General features: G+C 35.6%; 1 protein-coding gene across 3 annotated transcripts in view; it reads left to right on the plus strand.

Moving 5' to 3' along the window:
* BTBD10 (BTB domain containing 10) overlaps positions 1-24,855 on the plus strand; it is an 81,355-nt gene that overhangs the window by 41,760 nt on the left and 14,740 nt on the right. For all 3 annotated transcript variants that reach the window (XM_055423341.2, XM_055423342.2, XM_055423343.2), the window contains 4 exons: positions 10,237-10,433; positions 12,688-12,973; positions 15,333-15,435; positions 16,913-17,033. In XM_055423341.2, coding sequence (XP_055279316.1) covers positions 10,237-10,433; positions 12,688-12,973; positions 15,333-15,435; positions 16,913-17,033 — 707 coding nt within the window. The remainder of the gene's footprint in view (positions 1-10,236; positions 10,434-12,687; positions 12,974-15,332; positions 15,436-16,912; positions 17,034-24,855) is intronic.

The following is a 24,855-nucleotide window of genomic DNA, read 5'->3' on the forward strand; positions in this document are numbered from 1 at the left end:
GGTCTCCTGCACTGTAGGCAGACGCTTTACCGTATGAGCACATCAGTTTTTATATGTACTCTTTTTCTGGTATATATTCTGTGATGTTTTTATCATATACAGATTTGTGTAACTACCACCACAGTCAAGCTGCAGAACTTTTGTATCACCATGAAGAAACTTTTATGCTACTCCTTTAGAGTCTTACCCTTTCCCCATCCCTAACTTCTGGCAACCTCTGATTTGTTTTCCATCACTGTAATTTTGCTATTTTGAGAATAATATGTAAATGAAATCAGATAGTATGCAAACTCTGGGGTTTGGGTTTTTTCATTCAGCATAATGCCTTTGAGATATCTACCACATTGTTGAACGTGTCACTAGTTAATTTTTTTTTTTTTTGAGTAGTATTCCATTGTATGTATGTGTCACACATTATCCATTCTGAGAGTGGCATGGGTTTTGTTATAAACTTTGCAATATTGTTGGATTTAAAAATTTCTATCTATATATTACTTTAGTTTTATTACCCCCAACCCCTGTAGGAATCCATCATTTCACTGTACAAAATGATAGAGACCCTAAAATTTCTCTTTGTTAGGAACTTGCCTATCTGATTGGAAGTTGTATATATATATATAGAGAGAGAGAATTTTTTAACACATTAGGTGGCAAAGTCACATGTGGAAATTCATATGAAATTAATGTTCTGAAGTTTGATATAAATAGATACTTGCTTTTGAGGGTGACTATTTTAGTAAGATTTAAAAACTTTTGGAGAGATTTACTGCCTGTTAATTTTGATGTTAAGTGAAAGTTGGTATAAGATGAACTCAGAAGCTCATAAAATTGTAAATTTTAAAAATGAAACTTTTTTTTTTTTGGCAAAAAATAATAGGGTTTGTATTTAAGATGGGCCTTTTTTACATATCTAGAGGTGCTGGAAGCATTCTTTTTTTAAAAAATTTATTTATTTTTATGGATGCACTGGGTCTTCGTTGCTGCACGTAGGCTATCTCTAGTTGTGATGAGGGGGGTAACTGTCTAGTTGTGCATGGTCTTCTCATTGCCATGACTTCTCTTGTTGTGGAGCATGGACTCTCGGCTGGAAGCATTATTTCTTATAAAAATTGTGATCTTAGAGGATTCATGATTAAGCATTCTTATTTGAGTTTTATATTAACATTATTGATAATAAATTTGATCTGTGAAATTTTCAAGTGGTAATCAGTTGGAGATGGTAGTTGTTTTTTTAGTCTGATGGTAGAAAAACTTCTGGTTTCATGAGAACATGAACCATTTTAAGAGGGGGATGCAAGAATCTATGTAGTTTAGTGAAAGATAATTTATAATTTAATAGGAGAAGAAAGGCATGACTTTTATTACTTGTGTGTAATTGAAATGATTAAGTAGCAACTTCCTAGAAGAGTAGCCTTAATTGGGCTGTGTTTGGCCAAGAGGCCAGATTTGGTGTATAGTTTGTTAAGTTTTGATGTATGTTTGCACTTATGAAACCTCATCACAATCAGGGTAGTGAACAAATCCATCACACGCAAGTTTTCTTGGGGTTCTTTGTAAGCTTTTCCTCCTCCTCCTTCTTCCAACTCCCACACTCCATGCCTGGACAACCACTAATCTGTTTGCTGACACATGACATTAGTTTGTATTGCCTAGAATTTGATACAAATGTACCGTATTTGGGGAAGGAAGGGTATTTCTCTTCTTTCACTGAGCTTAATAATTTTGTACTTGATCCATGTTATAACTTGCATCAGTAGTTCATACTTACTGTTGTTGAGTAGTATTCCGTGGTATCAGTTCAGTTCAGTCGCTCAGTCGTGTCAGATTCTTTGCGACCCCATGAATCACAGCACGCCAGGCCTCCCTGTCCATCACCAACTCCCGGAGTTCACTCAAACTCATGTCCATTGAGTCGTTGATGCCATCCAGCCATCTCATTCTCTGTCGTCCCCTTCTCCTCCTGTCCCCAATCCCTCCCAGCATCAGAGTCTTTTCCAGTGAGTCAACCCGTCGCATGAGGTGGCCAAAGTATTGCCGTTTCAGCTGTAGCATCAGTCCTTCCAATGAACACCCAGGATTGATCTCCTTTAGAATGGACTGGTTGGATCTCCTTGCAGTCCAAGGGACTCTCAAGAGTCTTCTCCAACACCACAGTTCAAAAGCATCAATTCTTCGGCGATCAGCTTTCTTCACAGTCCAACTCTCAAATCCATACATGACCACTGGAAAAACCATAGCCTTGACTAGATGGACCTTTGTCGGCAAAGTAATGTCTCTGCTTTTTAATATACTGTCTAGGTTGGTCATAACTTTCCTTCCAAGGAGTAAGCGTCTTTTGATTTCATGGCTGCAATCACAAATCGTTTATCTAGTCACCTGTTCATAAACATTTAGGTCATTTCAAGTTTTGCTTTTTTAAATGATGTTGTTTTTAAAATTTAGATTTCTGATTGTTGTTGCTAGTATATAGGAATATTGTCTACTTTTGAATATTGATCTTCTGTGACCATAGTAAACTCACTCTTTAGTTCTAGTAACTTTTTGTACTAGAGTCTTTAATAGATGATTATCTTTTCTGTAGATTAGGACAGTTTTGCTTCTTTTTATAATCTGGATGCCTTCTGTATCTTTTTCTTGCCATATTTCTCAGGCTAGACTCTTCAGTTGGAGAAGGCAATGGCAACCCACTCAGTACTCTTGCCTGGAAAATCCCATGGACGGAGGAGCCTGGTAGGCTGCGGTCCATGGTGTCACTAGGAGTCAGACGCGACTGAGCGGCTTCACTTTCACTTTTCACTTTCATGCATTGGAGAAGGAAATGGCAACCCACTCCAGTGTTCTTGCCTGGAGAATCCCAGGGATGGGGGAGCCTGGTGAGCTGCCGTCTATGGGATCGCACAGGGTCGGACATGACTGAAGTGACTTAGCAGCAGCAGCAGCAGACTCTTCAGTACGCGGGTGAAGAGAAATGGTACAAGTGAACATTCTTGTCTTGTTCCTGGTCTTAGGTGAAGAGCATTTGGTCTTTGACCACTAAATATAATGCTGGTTGTAGGTTTTCCATGGATATCTTTTATCCAGCTGATGAAATTCCATTGTATTCCTACTTTATTGAAAGTTTTTGTTATTGTTTTTTTTCTGAAATCAGGAATGGATTTTGGAATTTGTTAAGTATATTTTCTTTGCATATTGAGATACAAGTTTTTCATTAATGTGTTAATATGGTGAATTATATTGATTGATGTTTGAATATTTAACCAATCTTGCGTTTTGGATACAAAAATCTATAGATCATGATGTATATTGTTGTATTCAAATTCCTAAAATTTTGTTGAGAGTATTTGAATCTATGTTCTGAGGGTTGTAGGTTTTTAGTTCTCTTGTAATATCTTTCTCTGGTTTTGGTATCTCGGTAATGCTGGCTTCATAACATGAGTTAAGAAATATTATCTATTCTTTAGTTTCTAGAGGATTTTGTGTAAGATTGATCTTATTTCTATCTTAAATGCTTGGTAGAATTATCAGTGAAGCCATTTCAGCCTGGAGTTTTCTTAGAAGGAAAGTTCTTAACTACAAATTCAAATTCTTTAATAGACATTGAACTGTTCATTCCATCTATTTCTTTTGGAGTGCAGCCCTATGAAACTGTAGCCCACCAGCTTCTCTGTCCATGGAATTCTCCAGGCAAGAAGACTGGAGTGGGTAGCCTTTCCCTTCTTCAGGGAATCTTCCTGATTCAGGGATCGAACCCAGGTTTCTTGCATTGCAGACAGATTCTTTACCCTCTGAGCCACCAGGGAAGCCCAGTTTGGCTAGATATTTTATCAATTTTATTGACCTTTTCAAAGAACTAGCCTTTGTTTTCATTGTTTTTCCCCCCAATTCTTTTTCTATTATTTTGATTTCCACTCTGATCTTTAATGATTTTTTCTGCTTTCTTTAGGTTTATTTTGTTCTTTGTCTAGTTTCTTTTTTTAAAATATTTTTTCAACTACTTTGGGTCTGGGTCTTAGTTGTGGCATGTCTAGCTGTGACTTGCAGGCTCGGTAGTTACCGCATGTTGCCTTTCTAATTGTGGCTTTAGGACCTAGTTGCTCCACTGCATGTGGGATCTTAGTTCCCTCACCAGGGATCAAACCTGTGTCCCCTGTACTGCAAGGTGAATTCTTAACCACTGGACCACCAGGGAAATCCCTGTCCAGTTCCTTAAGGTAGAAACTGAGGTAATTTTTCTTAGACCTTTCTTATTTTCTGTCATCGGCATTTAAAGATATAATTTGCTTCCTAACTACTGCTGTAATATCATGCCATTCCACAAATTTTGATTCATTGCGCTATTTCACTTCAAAATTTTCTCTTTTCCTTTCTGATTTCTTTTTTGCTCCATGGGTTATTTACAAAGATGTTATCTAATTGTCAATATTTGGGAATTTTCCAGGTATCTTTCTGTTACTGAATTTTAATTCACTTGTAATCAGAGAACATATTTTGTATGAATTTTTTTGAAATGTATTAAGACTTGTTTTATTGCCCAGAATATGGTCTGTCTTGATAAATGTTCTATGTGCATATCAAAAGAATGAGTTTTCTGTTCTTGTTGGGTGAAATGTTCTATAAATGTCAGTTAGGTTAAGCCAGTTGATAGTGCTGTTCAAATCTTACTCATCTTTACTGATTTTCTGTCTGCTTGTTCTGTTAAATATTTTAAGAGGGATGTTGAAATCTGTGACAATAATTGCAGAGTTCTCCTTGTAATTTTATTCCTTTTTTTGCTTCGTGTATTATGAAGCTCTGTTACAAGACAGAAGAACTTTGGGGATTGTTAAGTGCTCTTAGTTAAGTGGCTCAGCTGGTAAAGAATCTGCCTGCAGTGCAGGAGACCCCAGTGAATTTACCCTTTTATTTTTATAAACTGCCTAGGTAATATTCTTTGTATTGAGGTTTACTTGGTCTAATATTAATATACCACTCTTGTTTTCTTTTAACTAGTGTTAGCGTAATTTGTCTTTCCTTAGCCTTTTATATTGAACCTCTTTGTACCTTTGTATTTAAAGTGTGCTTCTTGTAGATGGGGCATACTGTCTCTTGGGTCTGGTTTTTACATCCAGTGTGATAATCTCTACCTTTTATGGCTTAGACCATGTACATTTAATGTGATTATAGGTATGAAATGAAAGTCACTCAGTTGTGTCCGACTCTTTGCGACTCCATGGATGATAGTCCATGGAATTCTCCAGGCCAGAATACTGGAGTGGGTAGCCTTTCCCTTCTCCAGGGGATCTTCCCAACCCAGGGATCGAACCCAGGTCTTCCGCATTGCGGGCAGATTCTTTACCAGCTGAGCTACAAGGGAAGCCCCTGATTATAGGTATGGTTAAGGTTAAGTCTGTCATCTTGCTATTTATTTTCTGTTTGTCCCATTTGTTCCTGTTTTCCTATCCTCACCTCACCTTTTGCCCTCTTTTGGATTGTGTCTTTTTTTATGATTTCATTTTATCCCCTTTATTGGCTTATTAACTATAAGTCTTTGTTTCTGTACTTCAGTGGTTGCTTTAAAGCTTTTAATATGCATCTTTAGTTTATCAGTATTTACCTTCATTATATTAAATAATTCTTGTGTCATATGAGAGCCTTATAATATTGTACTTCTGTTTCTCTCCTCTCAAACTTTGTGCTATTTCCAGTATTCTTAATTCCTTTGTGTAGGCTCAGATGGTAAGGAATCTGCTAGCAATCCCTGGGTTGGGAAGATCCCCTGGAGGAGGGCACAACAACCCACTCCAGTATTCTTGCCTGGAGAATCCCATGGACGGAGAAGCCTGTCCATCCATGGGCTACTGTCCATGGGGTTGCAAAGAGTTGGACATGACTGAACGGTTAACACTTCCATATTTTCACCTGGTGTTATTTTTTTCTTCTGCCTAAAGGATGTTCTTTAAATTTTCTTACAGTGCAGATTTGTTTATGATGAATTCATTCATCTTTTTCTGTGTGTGTGTCTAACAATGCATTTCCTTTTTATTTTTGAGAGATATTTTTACAGGATATAACAGTCGTAGGTTGCCAGCAGTTATCATTTTGGGTTTTATTTTTTATTAAAATGTGTTCGGGATTTGTTGTGCATGTTGCATCTGTGGGTTTGTAGTTTTAATTACATTTCAAGACATTTCTTCAAATGTTTTTTCTTCACCTTTCTTCCTTTATGGACTCCATTTATACCTATATTAGGGCTCTTAAAGTTGACCCATAGCTCACTTAATTTACCCTTCTATAATGAATAGTGTATTCATTTGGGTATTTCCTACTGTAGTCTTCAAATTCATGAATCTTCTGTATAATCTTCCATTAATTCAAGGTGAATGTATTTTTCATCTCAGATACCATTTTTGTCTCTAGAAGTCTGATTTGTATATATTTAATATTCTGTATTTCTACATAACTTTTTGGAGGAATATCGTTATAATGACTCTAAATGTTTTTGTTTCTAATTTTAAGATGTGTGTCTAATTTTAAAATTTTCTTAAGATATTTGGGTTTGTTTTAGTTGAGTTTTTTTCCTGCCTTTTTGCTTGCCTGGTAATTTTTAACTGGATGCCATATATTGTGAATTTACCTTGTTTGGCTGATGGATAGTTTTGTACTCCTATAAATTTTCTTGAGCTTTGTTTTAGGATTTAGTTTACTTACTTGGAACCAATTTGATTCTTTCACATCTTGCTATTAGCATTCATTGGATGTGACTAGGACAATACTCAGTTTAGGTTTAATTATTTCCCACTTCAGAGCCAAGACCCTTTCGATTCCCCCTCTAGTGCCCTTTTATGAGGTTTTCCAGCCTCACTGTGGGGAGAGAGGGACAGGCCCTTTTCCTGGCTCTGTATGAGTCCTGGGCAGTGTTTTTTCTAATTCTCTGAGTCAGTTGTTTCTCCAGCTTCATTAATGAGGTTTCATCATGTGTGTGTTGATGGGTACTAGACTCTGCAGATTGATGAGGTTTTCTCTGTGCTGCTCTTCCTTCTCTGGTATACTCTTTCCTTAGAACTCTGCCACCTATTGTCCCCGACCTCTCAGCTCCTCATCCTTAACTCAGAGTCCATCAGCTTCTGCCTGGGTTTTGCCTCTCTGTGTTTTGCTTGAGAAACTCTTCTCAAGGTAGTAATTTGGGGCAGTGGTTGGCCTTTGTTGTTGTTGTTGTTTAGTCGCTAAGTCGTGTCCAACTCTTTGCCACCTCATAGACTGTAGACTTCAGACACCTCTGTCCATGGGATTTCCCAGGCTAGAATACTGGAGTGCGTTGCCATTTCCTTCTCCAGTGGATCTTCCTGACCCAGGGATTGAACTCATGTCTGCTGCATTGGCAGGCAGATTCTTTACCACTGAGCCACCAAGGAAGCCCATGTTTAGCCTTATCTGATTTGTTTTTTCATCTTCCAGGGATTATTCTCTTTTTCAAATGTGCTATGTCTTATCATTGTTTCATATATTTTGCTTTTGGGTAGTTTCAGACAGGAAGGTAAATTTAGTCTTTGTTTCTCTGTCTTGACTAGAAGCAGGTGTTGGGGCTGATATACTTTTCGTCTCCTTTCTGTTCTCAATTCATGTATCCCACACTCTTAGATGCACCATGAAGCAGAGTTATCCTCTATGAACTTGCTTGTCCTCATTTTCATTTGCACTTGTTAATTATGTTTGCCCTTAGAGTGCTTTCCTGATCTAAAATTATTTAATTAAATAGAGTAGGACATAATTAGTCTTCCATGACATCTGATTTTGAAGGTCTCATTCAGAGTACATTCCATTTGAGAGTGAAAAAAAGAAACAGGAATATATTATGACACCTTTTGCATTTGCTTAATCTCTAAACAGTTTAGAAATGAAGCCAGTATTTAAGCAAAATACTTAGCGGTATTTAATCTTTCAGCTATAAAGATGTCTAGTTGAAATCCTTTTTCAGTTAATCAGTTGGCTTGGCCCTTACTAAACATTTATCCTTTATTTGCCTTAGTTGTAATTGTGTTTGTATCTTATCTGTTATCAATTAGATTCATATTTAGAAAATGTGTTTATTAGTACATTTAAAACTTAGCTAGAATAATTTGAGGGTTTTTTCCAGGATATAATGGTTATTCTATTATTGTGGATTCCTTTCTTTTTCCTACTTTAGGAGATGAGTCAAAAATTCCATTGTTCCTATTGTAAGGTTTTTAACTTAAAAGTAGGATCTTTTGATTTGTTCTATTTAAAGAAAAAAATTACGTTCCAATGATGTGATCCTACTCTGATCTTTTTCACTGGAAGGAAGGTGGGAATAGAGGGTTGTTTTGTTCCTTTTTTCTTTCTGTAGGTTTATGAGAGACAGATGACTGATAAAAACTGATCGGTTGCCTTTATTTCCTTAGAAGTCACTCTTAGGGTAGATACAGAATCAGCCTTATTTATTGTCTTTTTAGTCTGTTATAGTGAGATGATAACGATCTTCATCATGAAAGAAACCACTAAAATAACAGTGTTACAGCTAATAAATCAGAGGAGATGATCCCTGAGCACTGTTGGACTTAAAACTGATTCATCAAGATTAAATTTTTAAATAATGTGGTTTTGGTGACAGTAGGGTAACATCATAGAAGAAGCACTGGAATGAATTGAAAGGATTAGGTTACAGTGTTATGAGCACATCTACTAAAATTCCCTGTGACTCTGAGCAAAATCTTGTGATTTTGAACTTTAATGTCCTCACCTGTTAAAACTAAATAAAGTAACATTTAGTGGGTGATTCTGTTATGCCAGGCACATTATTGATCAGTTTACTGATTATACTTCATTTAATCCTCATATTAAACTTAGAAAGTCGGTAGGATCTACAGTTTACAGATGAGGAAACTAAGGTTCCAAAATGTTAAGTTAGCATTCAACATGTTGAGCAATTAAGTATTAAAAGACAATTTTAAGTCTTTATTACTCTGAAGCCGTGAAGTTCCTTCTATTCCTGTCTTTTTCCTGTTTCTGAAAAGCACTTTAATATTTTTAAATGATGAACTATGTTGTTTGCTAATAAGATGGTAAATTTTCACCTGCCTTAGGTTAGGCTCTTTCATTTTTGTTCCTATCAGTTTTCTTACTTGCAGTGTACTTTGATTATTAAAATCTTAGCTATTTGTTAGTGCCAGGTTCACCAGCGGTTTACAGTAATATCTTCTTATAAGATCTTAGAGGATTTATTATCTGTCATTCATTTATTAATTGTATTTGAGATACATTTAATTATTTCATATTTTAAATTTGGGATAACATTTGAATTGTTTCCATTGTTTAAGTGTAACAATTCATGTATAACTGCTGCACTTAAATCATAAGCATTCTAAGGAAGCTGCTTCTATCCTGGCATGTAATAGCATTGTGCACATAGTACATATAACTTAATAAATAATTGTGTGAATGAATGCTGTCAACTAGAATACCTTAATCATCCTCAGTTATTCACTTCCCATGGGCAAATTTGTTCTATGTAAGATGTTTTAAAATTTTAAATTCTGTAACTTTAGTCAGTGCTATTAGCTTTTTAGAAAAATGCTTTTCAAAAATTTTCAAGAGAGTTCAACCAAAATGAATTGATTGGAATTAGCATGTATTCTTTTTTTTTTTTTTAATTACTTTTTGACAATGTTTCATGGCATGTAAGATCTTAGTCTCATGCCCCCTGCATTGGACTTGGGGGGAGTCTTAACCACTGGACTACCAGGGAAGTCCCTAGCATGTATTCTTATTTTATTTGGCAGCAAGAGCAATTACTTTGTCCCATACCTCAGTGTTTTTGAGTTCCAGAAGCTGATGCTCACTCTCTCCTTTTCCCTTACAGTCAGAAAAACCAGGAGAACACTTAAGTTATATTTAAGAGATTTGGATGGTCTCCACTGCCAGTACTACTACTGCTAACTACAACTGCTCCCTCTTCTACTATGCTACTAACTCAACAGAAAGTTAACCTTTCTGGGCTTTAGTTTTCTCATCCTTAAAAAAACTGAATTAGAATATGTGATCATTAAAGACATAGTGTTCTGGAATTTATAAAACCTGCAAGTTTAAAATAAATTAGGTTTCAGAATTGTTAAGTAGAGTAGCATTTGACTGTTGCACTTCAGAATATTAGTAATTTTATATTAATTGGGAGTTTTTTTGGAGAGCGTTTGCAATTTCATGTTCTACTTTTATGGTGAATTTTCTTTTCTAATTTATCAGCACTCCCTCACGTGTTGCTAAAGGAGCTGTCGACCACACCAAAATGAGTCTACATGGTGCTAGTGGGGGACATGAGAGATCAAGAGATAGACGAAGGTCAAGTGACAGATCACGAGATTCATCTCATGAAAGAACAGAATCTCAGCTCACTCCTTGTATTAGAAATGTTACTTCTCCAACACGACAGCACCATATTGGTATGTAAAATCAACTGAACTTCCCAACAGGTTTTAAAAGCATGAGTCTACCTTTTTTTTTTTAAATTTGGCTATGCTGCACGACTTGTGGGATCTTAAGTTTCCTTACCATGGATCAAACCTGGGCCCTGGCGCTGAGACCTAACTACTGGACTGCCAGGAAATTCCCAATGCATTTACCTTTTTAAAGTAGTAATAGCAGTGAATTATGCCTAATACTTTACAGTAAAATTAACATCTTACTTCTTTTCAGTTGCTTCTGTTTTAGCTTAGCTTGATTCTTTTTGTTAAAAAAAAAACTTAAATGAAACTTTAAAGTGAATTTTTTTTCAGAGTTTGGGACAGTCTTAGAAATAATTTGAACAGCCTTTACAATTATAATATGTAGATTTAAAATTTTTTTTCAAGTAATGTTTATCTTGTGAGAGAGTTCAGTTCAGTTCAGTCGCTCAGTCGTGTCCGACTCTTTGTGACCCCATGAATCACAGCACGCCAGGCCTCCCTGTCCATCACCAACTCCTGGAGTTCACTCAAACTCATGTCCATAGAGTCGGTGATGCCATCCAGCCATCTCATTTTCTGTCGTCCCCTTCTCCTCCCGCCCCCAATCCCTCCCAGCATCAGTGTCTTTTCCAGTGAGTCAACTCATCGCATATAGCATTGGTTTATTTAAAATAATCTGTAGTAAATTATTGATAAGAATCCTTGTTAATCATACTAAAAAAGGAAGTGAAAGAGTAACCATCATGGAGTCATTTACCTTGATTTTTGACAATATTTTAAATTTAATTAAAAAACAGAGGAGGAAAAGGAGGATGGAAGTAGGTTTTCTTCCCCCCTTGACAGCTCAGATCTTTATTCCTTCCTACTCTTTATTATGAATGAATGCTATTCCTCCAGGTAAACACATTGTGTGACTATAAAGCACCACTGTTAAATAGATGTACATAAACAATGTGAGCTTGCTGATTTTTATTTTTCCCCCAGAAGTGGCAAATCAAATACTTCAACTTAACTATTTGAGGCAGTTTCTGATTACCTCATATAAATCAAAATCATGTCTATTAGGTCTAATTGTGTGGAGAGGTTGTCAGTATCTAAGTAGCTCTTTAAAGTCAGAATAATACTAATAAGCTAAAAACCAACAAAAGTGTAAATAAGAGCTGACAGTTTGTTAAATGCAAAGTTTAGTGTCTTGGAAGAGAATAGGGGATATAATAAGTTATTTTATTGCTTTAGCAAATTTTACTTTTAGGGTGCTACCAAAATTGTAGAAATAGGCACTACAAGGGAGGTGTCAGGGTATCTCTGGAGATACAGCAAACCTAATTATATAACCAGTAAAGCTGTACAGAGTGTTCTAAGTAGCCTGAGTCATGAAGGAATTTGGCAAAAGCTGATGAAATTGATGAGATGGAGGTACATTTTTAGGTCACCTTTAAAGTTTAGTAATCTAATCTCTAAAGGAAACATCACAAAATCTTAGTTTTAATTTCTCTTTTGTAGACTGTTGGAACAGCTAAAGAAAATTTTCTGAATTTTAACAGTATTTCTTTATATTAAAATTGTAGGTAATAATAATATGATCCTATAAAATTTTTAACAGTGCTTTTTTCAAAATGAGAGTGAGAAGAAAGCAATATATCATCAGCTATTAAACCACCTAATTTGGGAAAACCTTAAAAGTCATTTGAAAACATGAATACTTCTTAGTGTCTGTGGTAAAAATATTTTCTTCCTTTGGTATCTTCCTTTAGTGAGATAAATTGCTGGTTTGGGGGTTTCCTTATTAATGTAGTTAAGACTCCAAAGTTTGTACTTTGTGTTTTCAGAATAGTATTAATACTTTCAATATTTAGGACAGTTAAAATTGTTATTCATATTTTACTGACTTTCAATGCTTGCTTATTTGACTTAGAATATTCTACTCCTTTTGTTTCTGTATATTTTTAAGTAGAGCAGTAATATAATTCAGTTTAATTTTGATCTTCGTCTGGGTCAACATTGGTTAGGTAAACATCTTTATAAAAAAGTCTACAAAATTGTTTTAGAAAACAATGTAATGTTTTACGTTTTATTCCTAGAAAATAAGTGAATGTTGATGATCTGTGAAAATGTTACTTGAAAGCAAAAAAGCAGAAATGCTATGATACAAAACTACTTTTCTAAATCACTATTTTCAAATGATAGCTATGTATCTTTTGTATTTTTTAAAAGAAAATTTGCATAAATTTGTTTAACCTCTTTATTTTAGAACGTGAAAAGGATCACAGTTCCTCTCGTCCAAGCAGTCCTCGTCCTCAGAAAGCATCTCCAGATGGATCCAGTAGCAGTGCTGGGAACAGCAGCAGAAACAGTAGTCAGTCAAGTTCAGATAGTAGCTGTAAGACGTCTGGGGAAATGGTCTTTGTGTATGAAAATGCAAAAGAAGGAGCTCGGAATGTAAGAACGTCAGAACGAGTGACACTTATAGTGGATAACACTAGATTTGTTGTAGACCCATCCATTTTTACTGCACAGCCAAATACAATGTTGGGCAGGTTTGTATTATTGTGATTCTTTGTATTATTAATAATAAGTACTTTTCCATTGCCTTTTTTTTAAATTTAAAGTTTTACAGTAATTCTCTAGTGGAATACAGTGTTGCTGTTGAGCTATGGAATTTAAATAACTTGTTCAAGATAATCCAGCTAGAAAATTTAGAGCCAGATCTTGAGCTTGATTTGATTTTAAATAATGTTTGCTGTACCTAGAAATAGCAAATGCAGTAGTTAATGAAGACAGACTTAAAGATCTGAAAACATAGATTGTATTTGACAAGATGAATTTAATAGTGATAATGTTTCCTTCACTTGGGGCTTCCAAATTCAATCTTCATATACAGCAGGTATCAGCATTTGGTTAACTGAAAAGTCAGCATGAGTTATCAGTTTGATGTATTTACTTTAAAGAAATAATGTTAACATTATTTCTTTAAAGGAAATAATGTTAATAATTAGTAGAATGAAGGAGAAATAATTGTCTCTTAATTTGTACTGGTCTGGAGTAATCGATTAATATAAAATTTGTAGTTAAGGGGAACCACATTCTAGAATTGGTAGAGACAATATGGGCTGTAGTTATGGGAACTTCAGTATAGAATTGACTTTTCAAAGTGTTCAAAAGTAGGATCAAACACTTTTTAATTGTAAAATTAGTGCCTTTTTTCTATTCATTCTAATATAAAATGAAGGAAACACATAAATGGAAGTTTGCATGAGGTTAAAAAGGAAAACTTGAATTTTTGCTTGGTTGCAAAATTTGCTTGGTTGCGGTACCTGTGTATGTGTGTGTATATGATTTGCAAGTATCTCAGAATCCAGAACAAGTGCCAGCATGTGACATTGTTTACATTTTGGGTAGACAAATATTTCCTTTTAACATTGGCTCTAGACTTTTTACATCTGTAAGGAAAAAAATACTTGTACTCTATAGGCTTTTACATATTAGAAGCATAGGAAAGACTTTTTTAAAAATCAGAGCATGTTTATTTATTTCTAAGACATTACAACAAACAGGAAAACTTGAAGGAAAGATTGTTGATGGGAGATTTTTAGGAGGATAACTCGACACTGATCATATTTTATATTTTTACCTAAACTTAAACAGTTGAAAGGCAGAAGTAGGTATTTGAAATTTTTCTTCAGCTGATAGGCTACATTTTCTTTTAAAAATAAATCCAGAATATTTTTTTGTATTTGTGATCCATATTGATCTGAAAAGTATAACTTTCCTTTTTTGTAAAAAGTTCAAGTATTTGAGAAAATTGCATGACATTTGATTCCTGAAAGACTCACTTCTTTTTTTCCAAATCAGTGAAGGCTTCTTTTCATGTCAGTTGACGAAAGCATGTCTTTGGGGATGAAAATTAATATTCATGGGCACTGTAAAATGCAGTTGGCATTCTTTTGGAAACTTTGAAATAAGAAAGCTTTGTTCTTTATAGGTTCTGTGTTATAAGAAAATAGGGAACTATTTAAATTGGAAAATTGTTGAATAGGAAACTTGGATCAGCTATATTGACTTTAAGGAATGATGTTGTCATTGAATTTAGAGGTTCAGATTCTTTTAATCACACTTTAAAAATTTGCTTGGAAGCTATGCATTCAACTTTTTGTTTTGAAGGACATATTTCGCAGATTGCCTCTTTTCTAAATATTTACTGTTAAAGGGCCAACAACATGACGTGGAAAAATAGAAATTTATCTGCATCTTCTTTTTGTAAAAATTAATATTATAAGCTTGTTACTTATTTAGAATTTTCATTGTTTTCTTCATTCCTCTCTACCCCAGTATTTGATTGCTTATTTTTCAGTTCTAGGATGCCAGTGTAAGAGTTTTGTGCAGGATTTGTTATGTTTATAGTTTTGTGAAAAGTAAAATAATCTAACCTGCCTATACTTATTTTACTTTTTTCTAGTTCAGATTACCATACATGCTACTTAATAGACTAACTTTGCATTGAAGATAGTAGTTTCCCCTTCCTCCCTCTCTCCCTCTTCTCTCTCTTTCATTTTTTTCTTTCTCTGGATAAATTTAGTGTAAGAATCTCTCCTAGATTGATGTTTTTTTTTTTCCACCCCTGAAGAATAGGGACTGGAAAGTTTTCTGAATCTTATTAATTGATTTTATTTTCTTATGGGGAATCTTTACTACTGTTTCTTCCCACAAAACATTTTTTTAATAATCCTTCATTTATCACGTTTGCCAGAATAAATGTCTGATAAATATTCGTGGGCTAATTTAATGATATGATTTAATGCTAAAATTATAATTCCTTTTTACTTTTGTACATGAAAACAATTTTCTCTTTTGAAGGGATAGCCTACTGATTTATTTCTCAATTACTTGCTACCATAGGATGTTTGGATCTGGCAGAGAACATAACTTTACACGTCCTAATGAGAAGGGAGAGTATGAGGTGGCAGAAGGAATTGGCTCTACTGTATTTCGAGCAATTCTGGTAAGTGCTGTTTCTTATGTGTATTGATCGAGTCAGTTGACCCATTCTCGGTGTGTACTTGGATTGAAAGCGGAATTGTATTTGGATAGCTCTGTGGAAGTATCCAGTGTATTTTTTAATATCATTTAATTCATTTTCTTTTGGTATGTAAATGTAACATGATAAATGCTTTTTATAACCTTTGCAAAAATAGGATAGGGGATAATTCATCTCTTAGGTCTGCATAGGCAGCTCTTTCCAGGGTTTAGTAGTAACATTTCTATAGTCAGACTACTCCACTTTCCCTAATTCAATATTAAATACAAGAACTTGATAACTTTTTGCTGTCACAATAAATGTGGCTACTGGAATTCTAATATTTTGTTGCATATAACTAGTGGTGGACACTTAGAAACATTTGAAAGTCATCTCTAAAATATATTTCCTATCATTTTTGTATTAAAACTTAAATTTTTTTAACCTTTTATTTTGAGAAATATTTGAATTAATACTACAGACACTACTTGTAATTTTAATCAGTGATAAAAGTTTGATTTATAGCATGTGATAGTTTATTCCACAGTTTGAAAATATGGTTTCCTTAAATAGTTTTGTGGAAAGAGGAGAGGGAGGATCCTGAGGTACAAGACAGGAATAGTAGTTGATCGTGATCAGTACTAACAAGTACTTGGAAAAGTACCAGAGATGTCTTGCTTGATTCATGTAGTAACTTCAGAAATGGTATTAACTGTGGCTCTGAACATCAAGAAGCTTGAGGCAGATGTTAATTTTTTGGGAAGTGCTTTTTCAGTTGCTCATACACCCATTTGTCCCCTAATGGTATTGACCAGTTACTCCATGACTCAGCTATGGAGTAATTTATCTGTAGCTCTGGGCCAGCCCCTAACAGCGTTTCAAGTAGATTTTGGAAATAATAGTTATTATTGTTTGTATTTATGTGGGAAACACCAAAGAACAGTATTTGGAAGAAGAATAATTGTGTGTTCTGTTTCCATGTATTTGAATACTTGGAAATAATTTTGAAGTTCTTTACTAAAAACCTTAAGTTTTGCCCCATTCTCTAGGTAATATTTAAGGTAACGTAAAGTATGTCATTTAACTTCCTTAAAATTTCTTTAAAAAGTATATGGTAGGTATGTAGACAAATAACTTATAAGGGGGGAATACATGTGAATTAGCATGGTATAGTAGAGAGAAGAGATGCATAAATAATGAGGAGACCCGGGTTCTAACTTTATCTCTCTTGTTAAATAATTTCATAACTGGATGAGTCAGTGAATCCATTTGGACATAAATTTTTCCTGTCAGTAAAGTGAAAAAGTGGTTAGGTGAACTGAGGTCCTACCTAACTTTAAAATTCCACAATTCAGAAATCTCAAGAGTATCACAATTTAAAAAAATTGTATCAGCCCAATTTAAAAAATACATTTTGTATACCTTGTGCATTCTTTTATGCATTCATTATTTTTTTTTTCAGGATTATTATAAAACCGGAATAATCCGTTGTCCTGATGGCATATCTATTCCTGAATTGAGAGAAGCTTGTGACTATCTTTGTATCTCTTTCGAATATAGTACTATTAAATGTAGAGATCTCAGTAAGTATGATGTTTTGTGTGTGAGTGGTTTGCAGAGTTACAATGTACTGGAATGAAATACCTGAAATAGTGCTGTTTACCTAAACTTCAAGTATTTGTTTAATTGAATTCTAAAACACAAATACCATGAAGATTATTTATCAAAGTCCACAGAGATCATTATTTGGTGCAATTTTCTAAAACTTTCTTTCAGCTTAATTGCTTGTAGAGTCTCCCATATGTATGCTTCTATTTGTTCTTCCTCTGTCATTTTTTGCCAGTCTGTGTCTCCCAGCTTGGTATCCCTGACTTTGTCCAAGTGTGGTATTTGGCTTCACTCCTCAGATCACATCAACCAAGAATTTATAATTTCTTTTTTATTTGCCATGTAATATAACATACTAAGCAACTATGGAAGATACAAATCATTCTCAAAAAGATGTTTGTCATTAAAGATCTTAGATTGAATACCAAATACCAGCCCTCATTTATACAGAGAATTAAATGGCTTTATTCAGGAACTTCAAATATAGTCTCAGAGCAAGTCTAGAACTTCGGAAATCCTAACTCTGATATTTTCCTGTCACACTACCCCTCCTACCCTCATGCCCATCCCCTTTACTATTATATTATACCTAAGAAAAAAGGTGATTATACACAGAAAATTCAAAATGTATATGACAATTATCAAATGTTGACTTGGTTATTAAGTGGTTGGAAAATCCCAGAAGAAGATGTCATTGAAGGCTAGTAGGATTAGGGAAGAGTTCAGAGGAGACAGGTTGTAAAAAGTGAACAGGAATGACTTAGCAAGAGTAGAATAGGAAGGTTAAGGGATTACAGACATGAGTGGTATACTTTGGAAATAACCTATATAAGAGATTATATTGGGACCAGAAGGAGATGAGAATAGATATGGGGGCCAGATTGTAGAGGGTCTTAAAATTAATATTCTTACATTTTATGCTGTATAATGTGGGAAGCCATTGTAAAACTTTGCTACCTGTGGTTATAGATGTGTGTTAGTCCCAAGTATATGGTTATGTTTACTTCATTACCTAAATGTAACAGTAGCTTAGCAAAGTAGGGCCATACTTTCTGAAACATTGGTGTGTTAGAAATTGGGAATGGGAAACTTGTAGGGCATCTATTATATAATTTAATATATAATGCTTAATTATGCTTAATTTAATATTTCATGCTTAATTATAGTCTAACTTCTTGAAAATGAGTGGTCCTTATTAGGTCTGTCCTTAAGCACCAGTTTTTCTTTGTTTGGCCAAATATTCTTTTTTTTTTTTAATTACAATGTGTTTATATCACTCACTAAGTACATGGCATTTAAAAACAACATTATTACAGAAAGATAACAAAAACACAAAGTCTTAAAACCTACGGGTTATGGAAAACGTTATCCACTGAGGCCTCAAATGTAGTAAACTTTACATAAAAAGGAAAAGCAATGAGTCTACAAGTATACAGCCAGTTTAAGAAGTTAACAAGATAAACAGAATAATCATAAAGAAAAGAAAGCACTTAATACATACCAGGTATTAATGCAATAAAAATAAAGATAAAATTGAGAGGCTCAACAGAGTCAAAGCTGCCTTAAAAAGCTTCTCTAAAAAGGGAAACATCAGGTAACAATAATCAACAAGAAAAATCTTGCAAATAAGCAGTATTAAAAATGGGAATTATTCATAGAAGTATTAAGAATATAAATAATAGAAACAATTTTATGCCTGTAATTTGAAGACTAGTTGTCTCATATACATGGTTATCGTTACCGTCTTTCTAAATTCCATATATATGAGTTAGTACACTGTATTGGGGTTTTTCTTTCTGGCTTATTTCACTCTGTATAATGGGCTCCAGTTTCATCCACCTCATTAGAACTGATTCAAATGTATTCTTTTTAATGGCTGAGTAATACTGCATTGTGTATATGTACCACAGCTTTCTTATCCATTCGTCTGCAGATGGACATCTAGGTTGCTTCCATGTCCTGGCTATTATAAACAGTGCTGCGATGAACATTGGAGTACATGTGTCTCTTTCAATTCTGGTTTCCTTGGTGTGTATGCCCAGCAGTGGGATTGCTGGGTCGTATGGCAGTTCTATTTCCAGTTTTTTAAGGAATCTCCATACTGTTCTCCGTGGTGGCTGTACTAGTTTGCATTCCCACCAACAGTGTAAGAGGGTTCCCTTTTCTCCACACCCTCTCCAGCATTTGTTGTTTGTAGACTTTTGGATAGCAGCCATTCTGACTGGGGTGAAATGGTACCTCATTGTGGTTTTGATTTGCATTTCTCTGATAATGAGTGATATTGAACATCTTTTCATGTGTTTGTTAGCCATCTGTATGTCTTCTTTGGAGAAATGTCTGTTTATTTCTTTGGCCTATTTTTTTATTGGGTCGTTTATTTTTCTGGAATTGAGCTGCAGGAGTTCCTTGTATATTTTTGAGATTAATTCTTTGTCAGTTACTTCATTTGCTATTATTTTCTCCCATTCTGAAGGCCGTCTTTTGACCGTGTTTATAGTTTCCTTTGCTGTGCAAAAACTTTTCATTTTAATTAGGTCCCATTTGTTTATTTTTGCTTTTATTTCCAATATTCTGGGAGGTGGGTCATGGAGGATCCTACTGTGATTTATCTTAGTGTTTTGCCTATGTTCTCCTCTAGGAGTTTTATAGTTTCTGGTCTTACATTAAGATCTTTTGTGTATGGTGTTAGGGAGTGTTGTAGTTTCATTCTTTTTACAAGTGGTTGACCAGTTTTCCCAGCACCACTTGTTAAAGAGATTGTCTTTTCTCTATCGAATATTCTTGCCTTCTTTGTCAAAGATAAGGTGTCCATAGGTATGTGGATTTATCTCTGGGATTTCTATTTTGTTCCATTGATCTCCACTAGCTTTGTTCGTAGTGATGCTTTCTAAGGCACACTTGACTTCACATTCCAGGATGTCTGTCGTAAAGCTCTTTTTTGTAAGAGAGTTCCAGAAAAACATCTATTTCTGCTTTATTGACTATGCCAAAACCTTTAACTGTGTGAATCACAGTAAACTGTGGAAAATTCTGAAAGAGATGGGAATACCAGACAACCTGACCTGCCTCTTGAGAAACCTATATGCAGGTCAGGAAGCAACAGTTAGAACTGGTCATGGAACAACAGACTGGTTCCAAATAGGAAAAGGAGTATGTCAGGGCTGTGTATTGTCACCCTGCTTATTTAACTTATATGCAGAGTACATCATGAGGAATGCTGGGCTGGAAGAAGCACAAGCTGGAATCAAGATTGCCGGGAGAAATGTCAATAACCTCAGATATGTAGATGACACCACCCTTATGGCAGAAAGTGAAGAGGTACTCAAAAGCCTCTTGATGAAAGTGAAAGAGGAGAGTGAAAAAGTTGGCTTAAAGCTCAACATTCAGAAAACAAAGATCATGGCATCTGTTTCCATCACTTCATGGGAAATAGATGGGAAAACAGTGGAAATAGTGTCAGACTTTATTTTTCTGGGCTCCAAAATCACTGCAGATGCTGATTGCAGCCATGAAATTAAAAGATGCTTACTCCTTGGAAAGGAAGTTATGACCAACCTAGATAGCATATTAAAAAACAGGGATATTACTTTGCCAACTAAGGTCCATCTAGTCGAGGCTATGGTTTTTCCAGTGGTCATGTATGGATGTAAGAGTTCGACTGTGAAGAAAGCTGAGTGCCGAAGAATTGATGCTTTTGAACTGTGGTGTTGGAGAAGACTCTTGAGAGTCCCTTGGACTGCGAGGAGATCCAACCAGTCCATCCTAAAGGAGATCAGTCCAGGGTATTCATTGGAAGGACCGATGCTGAGGCTGAAACTCCAATATTTTGGCCACCTCTTGCGAAGAGTTGACTCTTAGAAAAGACCCTGATGCTGGGAGGGATTGGGGGGAGGAGGAGAAGGGGTGACAGAGGATAAGGTGGCTGGATGGCATGATCGACTTGATGCACATGAGTTTGAGTGAACTCCAGGAGTTGGTGATAGACAGGGAGGCCTGTCGTGCTGCTATTCATGGGGTTGCAAAGAATCGGACACAACTGAGCGACTGAACTGAGCTGAACTGATTTGTTACAAAATTAGCAATTCTCATAGACTTTATTAAAAGAAAACTATATAGAATCTGATGAGATAGAAATGGTCTTGTAAAATATGAATGTGTACTGTAAGTATAGACTTGAGTCCAAAAATGATATTTTTCCTGCAAATACGTGCTTTTACTGAATATTGTAATGAAGTACTCAGTGTATTGAATATATTGAATATAGCATCCTGGATTTCTTGGGAAAGTTACCTAAAACCTGATTTCTTAGTTGCCTCATCTTTAAAATGGGAGAATAGTATTACTTACCTCACAATGTTGTGAAGATTAAATGGATAGTGCTTGACACATGAGAGCTTTCCAGGTGGTTCAGTGGTAAAAGGAATTTGCCTGCCATTGCAGGAGTAGGAGGAGATGCGGGTTCAATATCTGGGTCAGGAAGATCTCCTGGAGGAGGAAATGGCAATCCACTCTAGTATTCTTGCTTGGAAAATCCTAGGGACAGAGGAACCTGGTGGGCTACAGTCCATGGGATTGCAGAGTCGGACATGACTTAGCGACTAAGTGTCCATTCACGCTTGACACATAATGTTAAATAAGGGTTTGCTTAAAAAAAAAAAAAAAGCAAAATTAGGAAATAAGGTGAAGTAAAACAATAATAAAGGATCATATATATTATATTGTATATTTCCACATGAAAATATATTGTGGATAACTATTATTAGAAGATATCCTTTAATAACAACTTGTTCAATGGTTTACATAGTTATTGCTCATTTTCTACATTTTTATTGAATGCTCGTTTTATTGGTATGTAAAAGGCAACAAGAAAAGACAAGATCCCTTCTCTTGTGATGCTTGCAGTGTAGTGGAAAAAGCAGATAAGTAAATTATATTGTGTTAGAGGAAGAATGGGGTACTAGATGAGCATGTATGAGCTGTATCTAACTCATGTGTCGGGGCTTGAGGAAGCTTTCTGGAGAGAGAAGAGGGAGTGTGTTTCAGGCAGAAGGAATGCTATGTTTGGAGGCAACTAGGCTTTAATTTCTTCATTGTCCTCATTATCTTCCCAGGCAAGCACTGTAATCCAGAAGAGGTTTTGAGAATCAGGGCTGAACTCAGGAATGAAGGCCTGGGGCTAAGAGAAATGAAAATACAATGTCCCAGGTGAAGTTGCTATTTGTTCAGTCTCTAAGTTGTGTCCTACTCTTTGTGACCCCATGGAATGCAACACGCCTGGCTTCCCTGTTCTCCACTATCTCCTGGATTTTGCTCAAATTCTTGTCTATTTCGTTGGTGATGCCATCCAACTATCTCATTTTCTGTCATCCCCTTCTCCTCTTGCCCTCAGTCCTTCTTAGCCTCAGGAATTTTCCATTGAGTTGTCTCATCACATCAGGTGGCCAAAGTATTGGAGCTTCAGCATAAGTCCTTCCAGTGACTATTCAGGGTTGATTTCCTTTAGGATTGACTGGTTTGATCTCCTTGCTGTCCAAGGGACTCGCAAGAGTCTTCTCCAGCACCACAGTTCCAAAGCATCGATTCTCAGTGCTTAGCCTTTATGATCAACTGTCACATCCAAACACAACTACTGGAAAACCTTAGCTTTGACTATTCAAACCTTTGTTGGCACAGTGATGTCTCTGCTTTTTAATACCTTGTCTAGGTTTGTTGTAGCTTTCCTTCCAAGGAGCAAGCATCTTTTAATTTCATGGCTGCAGTGACCATCCACAGTGATTTTTGGTGCCCAAGAAAATATAATCTGTCACTGTTTCCACTTTTTCCCAACCTATTTGCCATAAAGTGATGGAACTGGATGCCGTGATCTTAGCTTTTTGAAAGTAATGTGGAAAATGAAATTTAAAGTTTGCAAAAGGACAAGTTCAGAAGGCCTAGAAGAAAGGCACCACCCTTGTGGGAGACAGTGGGATTACAAATGAAGATCAGAAACTGAAGTTACGTTTAATTTAGTTTAAGAAGGGATATTAAGAGGCAGAGACTAATTTTGGAGTCACAGAAATAGAGACACTGAAACAACACACACTTGTGTGTTTTCTCTCTGCCTTTCTCTGTCTTGCCCTGTTTTTCATTTTATAGCATTAAATCAATTGAATTTGAGGATGGGGACTATACCTTTTCATTTCTGTGTCTGTAGTGTCAGGTACATAGTAAGGACTCAGTAAACATTTGTTGAATGAATAAACTCTTTTATCCCCTCATGCATTTTTAAGACACTTCTACACTTATTGTCTTCTCTAGTATCATTAGTATTTCCCTCTTTATAGAGTAATCCTTAGGCTCAAACATACTCCCATCTGACCTGTGTCTGTTGTAGGCATTCAAAAATACATCATTTGAAAATTTTTGAGCTTTTCACTGATTCTTTGAAGTTATTTCTTTTTAAGAATTAGCAGAACTCTATTATCCTTTGCCCTGCTTCATTTTGCACACAAAGGCCAAACTTGCCTGTTACTCCAGGTATCTCTTGACTTACTACTTTTGCATTCCAGTCCTCTAAGATGAAAAGGACATCTTGTTTTGGTGTTAGTTCTAGACAGTCTTATAGGTCTTCATAGAACTGTTCAACTTCAGCTTCTTTGGCATTAGTGGCTAGGGCATAGACTTGGATTACTGTGATATTGAATGGTTTGTCTTGGAAATGAACTGAGATCATTCTGTTATTTTTGAGACTGCACCCAAGTGCTGCATTTCATACTCTTTTGTACTGTATCTTGTTCCTTGGAAGAAAAACCATGACAAACCTAGACAGCATATTAAAACACAGAGACTATTACTTTGCCAACAAAGGTCCATATAGTCAAAGCTATGGTTTTTCCAGTAGTCATGTACAGATGTGAGAGCTGGGCCATAAAGAAGGCTGAGTGCTGAAAAATTGATGCTTTTGAACTGTAGTGTTGGAGAAGACTCTTGAGAGTCCCTTGGGCTGTAAGGAGATCAATCAATCCTAAAGGAAATCAACCCTGAATATTCATTGGAAGGACTGATGCTGAAGCTGAAGCTCCAATACTTTGCCCACCTGATGGGAAGAACCAACTCGTTGGAAAATACAGTCATGCTGGGAAAGGTTGAGGGTGGAGGAGTAGGGGTCAACAGAGGATGAGATGGTTGGATGGCATCACCGGCTCAGTAGACATGAATTTGAGCAAGCTCAGGGAGATGGTAAAGGATGGGGGGGCCTGGTGTGCTGCAGTCCATAGGGTTGCAAAGAGTCAGACACTACTGAGTGACTGAACAATGGCAACAAGAATTAACACATTTATTATACTGCCTCCTATTCCAGCTACTGTGTCTTCATTTATTCAGTTTTCCTTTGTGTCTAAGTTTATTCTTTGATAATCTGTATTTTTGTTACTGTTGTGTGTAGTATATGTTCAGATTTTCTAACTGCTAGCATAAAAGAAAATCATTGAATTTTCTGTATTTGTGTTTAGCCACCTAACTAAACTCTGCCTATTTCTAGTAGTTTTTCAGTTGTTTCTTACATATTCTTGGTAGATAATTGACCCTTTTGTAAATAAAACTTTTTAAATCTTTTTGTCTTGGTGAATTGACTATATTATTTTGAACAATGTTAAATTTAGTGGTAAATCTGGTATCTGTCTTTAAAGGCATTTCCTTTAGGTTTCACTGTTTTGTTTTTTCCTTGACGCTTTCTTCAGTACTCTGGCTCTTTGACATCCTTCTTTTAGATCTTCTGCTAATTTTTTTTCTCACCTGCTTCCTGATCATTTATGCCTT

Source organism: Moschus berezovskii, chromosome 14 (genome assembly GCF_049115385.1).
Source record: "Moschus berezovskii isolate FMDL1 chromosome 14, NW_MosBer_1.0, whole genome shotgun sequence".
Classification (NCBI taxonomy): Eukaryota; Metazoa; Chordata; class Mammalia; order Artiodactyla; family Moschidae; genus Moschus; species Moschus berezovskii.